We start from the raw sequence: 9,871 nt of genomic DNA, 5'->3' as shown, positions 1-9,871 counted from the left end.
CGGCTGCGTCCTGACCATTGAATGACAGTTCTCTCTCGCGCGAGCACGTTGTGTTGTTGCTGCTTGAATGTTTACAAATTCGCGGTCGCAAACGGCTCGCTGCACAGCCGGTCCGATTTAAAAATTTAGTTTTTACTGGTGAAATAGTGCGCAAAACCGCGATGAAATTCTCCACCACCAACGCCAAGTGCTCGTCGTACGACGGGAAGCACCTGATTTACGTCGGAACACACACGGGATCGTTCAAAAGTGCGTTGTAAAATGCAGGTAAACAAACCACGTGCGCTTCGTTGCTAATCGGATGCCTCTTTCGCAGAGCTGGAACCCTTCCAGGAGGAGCCGTACAGCCAGAAGAACCTGCAGCAGATCAATGTGCTGAACAAAACGTCCAAGGTGACGTGTTTGGCGTTCGGCAACGAAGATCGCACCGAGATTCTGGTGGGTCGTGCCAATGGGTTCGTTAAGGTGTTCGACTGCAACAGCGAGGACAACACCTCGAGCCTGGAGGTTGGCGAGGTCGGGGAGGTCGTCGGGTTGGGACGGTCCAATGGGTGAGTTGAGTCGTCTCAGATTCTTGACACGCTAACGATTATCTCATTCAAACTTTCAGCTGCATCATTGCCGGCACCGACAAGGGCACGGTCAAGATCATAAAATACCCGGAAACCGTAGAGTTCTCCGTCGGGGACAACCTGGCCAAGCTGCGCATCTGCGCCGAAGATCCGAACCAGATGGTGACCGGTGGCAAACAGCTCAAGCAGATCGTCAAAGTGTGGGACCTGGAAACGCAACAGGTGACCTTTACGGCGAAGAACGTAAAGAAGGAGCTGGAGCTGGAGAAACCTGTCTGGGAGAATGACGTCCTGTTTGTGGATCGTAACACCGTGGCGTCGTGCTCGCGGTACGGGTACGTGCGTGTGTACGATCTGCGAGCCGTGCAGCGTCGCCCGGTGCAGGCGTTCGCTCCGCCGGACGATCAGTTGTCCTTTACGTGTCTTGCGAGCCACGGTGATCTGCTGTACGCAGGAACGACCAGCGTGGGGGCGCGTGCGTTCGATCGTAGGAAGATGAAGAATCACGTACACGTGTACAAAGGATTCACCGGAACGGTTACCGGCGTCGGGGTGGACTCGACCGGAAGTTATCTGTTCAGCTCGTGTCTGGATCGGTACGTGCGGGTGCACAACGCGCAGAAGACGGCCATGGTGTACCAGTGCTACGCCAAGTCGAAGCCAACGCAAATTCTGTGTGCCGATTACAAGGAAAAGCCCGTTGAGGAAGATGACGACGACGATTTGATTCTGGTGGAGGATGAGAAGGAAGAGGGTGATGAGAGCGAGGGAGACGTCGATTCGGAGTATGAGGACCTGTTTGCAAAAATGCAAACCGTTAGGTAAGACAGTGTTGTTCACAAAGCTTGTAAGTTATTTTAAACATTTTAAATTCCTTTTCAGTGAAAAATCCGCATCGAAAAAGCGAAAAGCCAACGACGATGCTCTGGAAGACAACAAGGTGAAGGTCAACAAGAAGAAGGGCAAGAAAGTAAAATAAACATAGTTCTTTTGAACCGTTAACGAATTTTTCCTTTTCATTTTGTGACGGCAACTGAATCTGCAACATGTAGGTAGTTCAACTTTCTATCCAGTTGCTGTGATGTTTACGATGGCACTTCAGCAAGTTTAACTCCATGTTGCACGCAAACACTGTCAAGGACGTATTAGACTACGGCAAACAAACAAACAAATATTTTGCCTTGTTTGCGTGTTTGACAGTTTGCCATAACTCACAAACAAGGCAAAATATATGCAGACTGTCTTCTCTACAAACAAAACTGTCAAAAAGTGCGAGTTTGTTTGTTTGTTTGCCGTAGTCTAATACGTCCTTCACTTCGGTAAAGACAAAGGTAAAGAGATGAGTAAAGGAAGTCTGGATGTAATTTTTTTAAATGGTTCAATGAATATAAAAGATACTTTTGTTGTGTTCATATTTTCTGATTTTCTGCGATTTTAATAGGGTCCTAAAGCCCTATGAAAATTTTTATGTACAACGGTAAAAAACACGATTAAAAACCATTTGTGATCTCTTTTTTTATTTCAATGCAAAAACAAAAATGACAAAACAACATTTTTTCGATGGATTAACTATGGTCCCCTTGGAACGAGCTGTCAAGTAGAAATTTTTCTGTCAAGAAGAGCCGCGAAGTTTTTTTTTAAATTGATTAAAAATCTATTTTAAATCCTTTGTGGGTGTGGAAAGGGTCATTTTACCCAGGAAAATAAGCTTTATCGTTGTTAACAATAATATCACAAATTTAAGCTTAATTTTAGGACTCAGTTGATTCCTAAAAAAAATAATCAAATCAAGTCGAGAACAGAACACTGATGAAGTCTGCAAGTAGTAGACGAAATACGTATCTGTCAAGATATTAAAAATATATAGCGGAATTAAAAGGAACAACTCGTCTCTTTGTATTCACACAAATCAAATTGTTCGCTCTTCATTACTTTGGCTCTATTGAGATAGGTATACAGATTCCTACTCAAAACTAGGTGTCCGATGGCTTGAACGGTGAGGCAATTCAAACCTCTTGTTACATCTAAGCTCCCATCCACCCCGGGATTTGAACTGAGGACGTTTGTATTGTGAGTCCAGCTGCCAACCAGCGACTTTTATTGACAACTTCGTAGTCCTACGTCAAAAGAGGGATCATTCAAAAAGACGACCACTCCACAAATTGACAAACCATCATCTCTCGCAAAGCACGCAGCCACCCTCGCGGAAGTTAGCCCCCGCCGCTGTCACTGCTCGCTCTCTGTCACAATAGAGTTATCTACGTGCGCATGTATTGCGTGTACGTACACGATGGATTTCTAGGTTAAAATTTGTACCCGCCAGCAAAAACAAATGGTAAGCTAGTGTGCGTGAGATCGGGCTTAGATAGCTCTATTACATAACCGATCTAGACCAGTTCGATCGGCACTTTCCAGAGGAACGTTTCGCGAAGAATCGCCAACTTTTTCGTCGGTCTCTCCGGAAAAACAGCCCGTAATCCGACAATTCCGGTCCGGTTTTCGTTCCGTGCGCGCAAGTGACGTAAGAGATGGCATCGTTAGTGCACAGTGTCCGCGGGCTGGTCTGCCGGAACTCGCAGCTTTTCCGTTCGCTCGCCATCCGCACCGTCTCGTCGTCGTCGTCGTCTTCGATCCTGCCCCAGCAAAAGAGCTGTAATCAGAGGATTCTGCCCCAGTCGCAGCAGCTTCTGTCAAACTTTGAGGTTAGAAATCATGCAAAGTTGAGGAAAAAAGGCCGAAACTGCGCCCGTGGGGCAAACTGTTTATGTAATATCGAGTCATATGCCTAACATAACTTGGTTCTTATTTCCACGCAGTATGCTCCCCAGTGCTGGTCCCAGCGGGACTACTCGTCGAAGCCGAAGCTGGCCGAGGTCCGGGATCGGGTCCTCAAAGTTGTGGCCGCCTACGACAAAGTCACTGCCGATAAGGTGCGCTAATGTTTTGTTTTTTTTTTCTTCTCCCCCCTCTCTCTGTCTGGTCTCTGTTTTCCTCTGCGCGGTTGGTTGATTGATTGATCCTCGAAAAGCAAACCGGCCGTTGGCAACTGGCCATCACCAGAAGCTACAGCGCCAAGGAACCGCTGACGCTGCAGCTGATCAAGGAGCGCGTGCTGCTGGTGCTCAAGCTTTACGACAAGGTCAACCCGGAGAAGGTAGGAACGCAATTTACGACACTCGGATTCATGTGGCAAATTTGATGGGTTGGATAAATTCTCAGTATTTCAGACAGCAACACTATCCAAAGTATAATCATTTGTTATTCCTTAATCTAAGGCAGTGGTTCTCAACGGGGGTTGGCAGGGGGTACCAGCCTAGAAGAAGGCCTTCCGATAATCCAAGGGTTTCTTTCATTCTTTTCAAATATGATTTTCAATAATCTTTCTTTTCGTTTGTTTTGGGTAAGGAGCAGGGGTCCGCCTATGAAAAATGTACCGAAAACCTTACAAAAACATACAAATTTATGAATCTAGTGTAGTAGGCTTAATGCTTTAGAATGTTATATACTTGGTTGATGAAATAGACGACTTAAAACTACTTTTGATGCACTTTAAAAAATATGTTTTTTCGACTAACTTTCCAGGGTGCGGGGCAAATGGACCACCTTAGAAAATAAGTTTCGTCTATAACAACGTTGAAGGGTGATAAGAAATGAATTAAGTAACCTTTCCAACATAGTTTCTATGAAGTTTGATCATTTTCATAAAAATAACAAAACTTTTTTTTAAATATTGTAAATATGTTAAAATAAGACACTATTTTTTTACAAATAATCATGAAAACAACTAAAAAATCAACTCATGTTGCATTAACCGTGATTTGTGAAGCTACCAGGAGTAAAAGAATTCATTTAATTCAAATTTAATTAATTTTGATTGTTTTGGTAAGGCAAGAAAAGGGTGACCCATTCTGCCCCAAGTGGATTTTTATTTAACACTTCCACCACCAAGCCTCTAAATGATTTGAAGGTTCCTTTGTTGTTTGATTACCTTCGTAATAGCTCCTGGTAACATTCTAAACGTTGATCAAACTTTTTCAACCTATCTAAATTTTCAGAAATCTTATTCAAGAACCTCGAAATAAACAACAATAAAGGGTCCTAAAACCCTATGTAAATTTTTATGTACAACGGTAAAAAACACGATTAAAAATAATTTCTGATAACTTTTTGCCTTTCTTACAAAAGAAAGGTTTAAGGTTTGCTTTTGGGAAAACGCTTTTCTCAGAAATCTTAAAAAAATCGTGCACGGCGAGGAATAGTCTTAGGAAAAAATCCTATTACTAAATTGAAAGTTTAGATGCGCTCTTTCGATTGAATTTTGGCCCGAAACCCGGAACTCAAAGTCTGATTTTTGAGAGCTCTTTTTCTGAAATACTTGAGCGATGTCTGTATCCGCTCCTAAAAATTTGTGTCTTCCATCATTGGAAAACCGCTCGTAAAACCCACAATTTTTATAAGTCAGATTTGTAGCCGTGGGGTCGGAGACGAACATTTTATTTTTCGATTCACAATTTTCGACCAATAAATGTGGTCAAAGCCATTTTTAGAGGTATTTTTTGGACAATTTTACAGATAACATTCCCTGGGCTTTGTCATAATGAGTGTCATAGGTTTGATGCTTGTTTGGCACTACTTTTTTTACTTTTCCATTTTTACACATGGACACCACTTCATGCTGCGAGAACCCACTTTGGCGCAGTCTCAGGGCTTAATCGATGGCCGGTAAGCTGTCATCGAGACAAGGAGGTTCTCCGATAGTGGAAATATCACATTTGTACAATGAACCGCTACATATGTGATTTTTCCCTATCTTAATTAGAGAGCCTGGAGCTTATTAGAGAACGGACATCTCAAACCAAAAGTACCAATCGAAGCACGAGAACTGTCAAACGGAGGTACCAATCGAGCAAAATCCTTTGTCTTATGCTCGATTGGTACCTCCGTTTGACAGTTCTCGTGCTTCGATTGGTACTTTTGGTTTGAGATGTCCGTTCTCTAATAAGCTCCAGGCTCTCTAATCTTAATGTGGGTGTCAGGTTAGGATGCGGGTTTTTAAAAATTTAGTTTTTGTAGAATTTAGGATTTTAACTATAAATATCAACTTTTAATACTTTGCCTTTAGTTATATAGGGACAAAATTAGTAACAGTGAATTTAGTAATTCTATCAGAATCGGCGATTTTCATTCAAGTAGCATAAAAACCATTATGATTTGTCAAAATTTCCATAGAGTCTCGATCAATCAATAGTGAAATGATATCGGACTATGTTCGTTGATCTGTTGAACTAACGGTTGCCGGATTATGATTGCATCGACCATTGTTGCGAATCGAGGATCTACTGGAATTCTGACGATCAAATGGTCGTCTCTATTTCAATTCACGACTTGTAAAATATGAACTGTTATTCATTTTGTTTTTTGTTTTTTTTTTTAAAGAAGCCAGACAGGTTTTACAAGTACCGTTTTTTTGGCTATTAATTAAAATGTCGGGGTTTTGAGATAAGAGTAGCTTTCGGATAGCTTGCTTTAAATCTTGTATTCAATTCAAGTTAGGTAGTTATCCGCAAAAGGAATATTTGGACTTATATGAATAATTGAACATTTTGGACTTATGAATAACACACAGCTGTGCATTTATTCTAGAGTAAGATCCATACAGCGTCAGTGTTTATTTGGTCGAAGTGTACTAATTCATTGGCAGATCTGATTCTAGTTGTAATGTACGACAAGACTACTGACGGACGTGACAGGACGAGGGCCCAGTTTAGAGGTTTCGACATCAACGATGTGCGGCTGGATCACCATCCCAAAAAAAAATAAATAAATAAATAAATAAATAAATAAAAAAAAAAATAAAAAAAAAAATAAAAAAAATAAAAAAAAACAATTTTACAGATAATACTATCAAATTAAAAGAATTCAGTTTCAAACAAAAATCCATTGAAAACATGCGCCATAAAATGTTTGGGCCCAAATTTTTGAAGCTTTTCCAAAATGTATTTCCAGACATATAGCCATATTAGTGTTTTTCGTCTTATTTTTACCCATTACATTTTTGGTTTATACAGAATCATATACTGAACATCAAATTCAAAGTCCCAGCCCATTCTCGCTCGAAAGATCGACAAGTCGTCAAGTCGAAGCATAAACGCCAGCACATTTACGCTTGCGCGTTTAACGCTGCGCGTGAAAATGTTCTTTCTGGCTTCTCATAATAGATCGACAAAGTACCATAGCGATACATATTTTTTTAAGTTAATCATAGACTAAAATTAGAGACTGAGTACCCTTTATTTTTTTCTAATAATGTCAATCCAATATGTTTTTCTTAATTAAATTTAAATATCTTGCGATCCATAATGTACCTCTGAAATTTAAAAAAATGGCATTTGAGGTTTAGCCTAAAAATAATTGAAGCTTTAGGTCAAATTCTCACTGGGTGGTATCATTTTGTTTCTGAAAAAATAATTGCACCAATATATTTGTCGGAGTTTCATAATTTTGTAAGAAGGGCTCTATTTCACCTCTGGTGATATTAAATCGGGTTTTTCATTTTAATACAAACAAAAATATTAACAAGACAACATTTTTTGATGGTTCACTTCTTGGAACGAGCTGTCAAGTAGAACCTTTTCTGTCAAAAGGGTCGCAAGGGTAATATTTGAATATTGATTTAAAAATCAATTTTAAATCCTTTAGGGTCGTATAAAGGGTTGTTGTACACAGAAAAATAAGCATTATCGTTGTGAACAATAATATCACAAATCTAAGTCTAATTTTAGGACCCCATTGCGTGGAAAATGAAAATTTCCGAATTAAGCCTATAATTTTTGTGTGGTCGTAAGAACCATTTTCCCATCATTAACCATTTTTTTTTAATCAGACTTGAAAGGGTTGAGAACCTAAAATTAAACAAAATGTTTGTTAGTGAGTTGTCTTTATTAACGATGGTTATGTATTACATTGTTGCTCATAATTCGAAAAATACAATGAATTCAAACGTCGTTTTCGGTCTGCCCCTACTCAATTTTGCCACAGAATTCGATGTCCTCCTACTAGTCGCTTGCTTTTCGAGGATACACTTCTACCCCAAGACCGCTTTTTTCAACAGCAAATTCAACACCTAACCCTAATTTTCTCTCTATCTCGTTCGTTTCTCTCCAACACCCACCCACCCACTCAACCAACAGCTGTCCCTGGAGTCGCATTTCATCAACGATCTGGGCCTGGACTCGCTGGACCACGTCGAGGTGATCATGGCGATGGAGGATGAGTTCGGGTTTGAAATTCCGGACGGCGACGCGGAGAAGCTGTTCAAACCGGCCGACATTGTGCAGTACATTGCCGACAAGGAGGACATCTACGAGTAAGTCTACGCTTCTTCTTCACTGCGCTGCATCGAGTTTGCTTGAGACAGATAAACAAAATAAAAATACGGCAAGAGCATACTCTCACTTTGTAGATTTTAGTTTAAACAAGGAATGAAAGAAAGGAATAAAATTTCGATTTAACACAGTAGCAGCAACCGGCGCGTTTGGACGTTTGGATTTATTTTGGAGAAAGAAAAGTCCTTGTAACAATACCAAAGAATCAAGGAGAAAAAAGGGTCAGGAACAATCGACAAATTCAAAGGCAAATCATATGATTTAAAAACTTACAACTTTGCCGAAGACACTGAATCGAGCAGAAAATCCCTTCTCAAGATACAAAATTTCATACATTTACATACCCAAAATGCCCCAAAACACGGGATTGAAACTCGTCTGAAAAAACCTGTATCATTTTCTCAATCGAAACGGTGGCGCCGCGTGGTGGTAGCTGCCCTGTTTATTACACTGTGAAATTATTCATGGCTAATCCAAGGAATCAAAAGGTGACAGAAATGTCCGCCCAAAAGGGGTGCTGCAAAAAACTTTTTATTTAAAAAAAAAAATCCTAACAAATCAGCAACGAATTACAAGTTTGATAGTTGATCTACCCTTAAAAGTTGGTTTTGTTGTTTGTTTTTGCAAAACCGCATATTTTTTAACAAAAGTGCCAAAAATATTTGTAACTACCTTTTGCCTCTTGGGGTGGCGCTTTGTGTTAGTATGTGTGTGGTCGATATTTGCGGACGTGCACGCAGAACACAGAACAGTGAGAACTAGCGAAAATGCCTCACAATCTTCTGATACAAGTCGCCATATTGAAATTGCTTGAAGATTCATACCCGTGCTTGTATGGAAAAAGCAATGATGCAAAATGACTTCTTTTGACATAGGAAATGCATGGACAAAGTTTCATCCAAATAAAAAATACAAAAAACAATCAATTTGCGAAACCATGATACACTGTACTCTGTATTTGGGGTTCTGAAAAATTCGGGACTACAGAAATTAAATTTGAGTGGCCACCCTGCAATTTTTGCCTTCCTCACTCGAACTTATTAATTCGACCTCCAAGACCCACCTTCACGTATAAATATCGACTCAGTATAAAATTCTGAACAAATCGATGCCAACATTTCAAAAAGCATCATGTACACACCATCCTTTTTGAGAAAAACGCATTTGAATGTTGAGCATCCATTTTCAATTCCAATTTTAATATAAAAATAAGATGTTCTAATGATAACACGCGATGAAAAGCCTTGCTTTTATTGATACTTGATCATCCAGATTCAATAAAACATTATTTCCGTAATTTTATTTGAGAAAATCAAACATAACTTTTTTGGTGACAACGTCTATATCACCCTGCTGTCATTGAGAGGGACGCTTTGTTATGATTCGTTTTTCTTCGCCGAATGTACATGGCGCTTTTTTCATGATGCTTTTTTTTCGTCACGAGGTTCAAGTCCAGAGTTTTTTTTGAAAAGGACCAATAAACTATTGTCTTTCATATGTTTATAGGACCTAATAAAAAAAAACTCTAGAAGTAGTCTTTTGTTTGACAGGTTGACAGGGCTATATAAACAGGAACTGCTGATGGCAGAGATTTTGTTTATGTTACTTTATTTAAAATCATGATTAAACAGACTTTACTGAAGTAACTTTTGCTCATTTTTGGTGGAGAGGTAGCTTATTAGGAGTGCTTTCAGAATATGCAATAACCCAGAAAGTGTCAAAATGTACATGATGCCTTTTGAAATGTTACCGTCGAAATGTCTGTGTGTGTGTGTGTATGTCTGTAAGTCCGTGCACCGAAAAAAATGCACTCGATTATCTTCGGACTGGCTGGACCGATTTAAACCGTTCTGGTCTCATTCGATCCGTTTTGGGGTCCCACAAGACCCTAGTTAATATTATGAAGTTTTGTAA

General features: G+C 39.9%; 2 protein-coding genes across 3 annotated transcripts; both read left to right on the top strand.

Annotated features, from left to right (window-relative positions):
* Positions 1-74: 74 nt before the first annotated feature.
* Positions 75-1,574, top strand: LOC120424378 (WD repeat-containing protein 74). The gene is made up of 4 exons (XM_039588480.2): positions 75-249; positions 317-551; positions 611-1,393; positions 1,455-1,574. The coding sequence occupies exons 1-4, from the start codon at positions 162-164 to the stop codon at positions 1,549-1,551; spliced, it is 1,203 nt and encodes a 400-aa protein (XP_039444414.1). The 5' UTR covers positions 75-161; the 3' UTR covers positions 1,552-1,574.
* Positions 1,575-2,954: 1,380 nt separating this feature from the next.
* LOC120425296 (acyl carrier protein, mitochondrial) lies at positions 2,955-8,090 on the top strand. Of its 2 annotated transcripts, none has more exons than XM_039589773.2 (3): positions 2,955-3,274; positions 3,389-3,502; positions 7,763-8,090. In XM_039589773.2, the coding sequence occupies exons 1-3, from the start codon at positions 3,101-3,103 to the stop codon at positions 7,940-7,942; spliced, it is 468 nt and encodes a 155-aa protein (XP_039445707.1). In that variant the 5' UTR covers positions 2,955-3,100; the 3' UTR covers positions 7,943-8,090. The 2 variants fall into 2 exon arrangements, with proteins under 2 accessions (XP_039445707.1, XP_039445698.1); XM_039589764.2 differs by lacking the exon at positions 3,389-3,502 and adding an exon at positions 3,601-3,726 and having other exon boundaries at positions 2,956-3,274.
* The last annotated feature ends 1,781 nt before the right edge of the window (positions 8,091-9,871 follow it).

Source organism: Culex pipiens, chromosome 2 (assembly GCF_016801865.2).
Source record: "Culex pipiens pallens isolate TS chromosome 2, TS_CPP_V2, whole genome shotgun sequence".
Classification (NCBI taxonomy): Eukaryota; Metazoa; Arthropoda; class Insecta; order Diptera; family Culicidae; genus Culex; species Culex pipiens.
The sequence above is the reverse complement of the archived record's forward strand: the minus strand, read 5'-3'. Positions and strand labels throughout refer to the sequence as shown.

Excerpts from the sequence above, each read along its gene's own strand:
- LOC120424378 (XM_039588480.2), top strand. The coding sequence starts at position 162 with ATGAAATTCTCCACCACCAACGCCAAGTGCTCGTCGTACGACGGGAAG. Across the intron at positions 250-316 it reads ACACACGGGATCGTTCAAAA|AGCTGGAACCCTTCCAGGAG; the intron begins GTGCGTTGTAAA and ends CCTCTTTCGCAG. Across the intron at positions 552-610 it reads GGGTTGGGACGGTCCAATGG|CTGCATCATTGCCGGCACCG; the intron begins GTGAGTTGAGTC and ends TCAAACTTTCAG.
- LOC120425296 (XM_039589764.2), top strand. The coding sequence starts at position 3,101 with ATGGCATCGTTAGTGCACAGTGTCCGCGGGCTGGTCTGCCGGAACTCG. Across the intron at positions 3,275-3,600 it reads AGCTTCTGTCAAACTTTGAG|CAAACCGGCCGTTGGCAACT; the intron begins GTTAGAAATCAT and ends ATCCTCGAAAAG. Across the intron at positions 3,727-7,762 it reads ACAAGGTCAACCCGGAGAAG|CTGTCCCTGGAGTCGCATTT; the intron begins GTAGGAACGCAA and ends CTCAACCAACAG.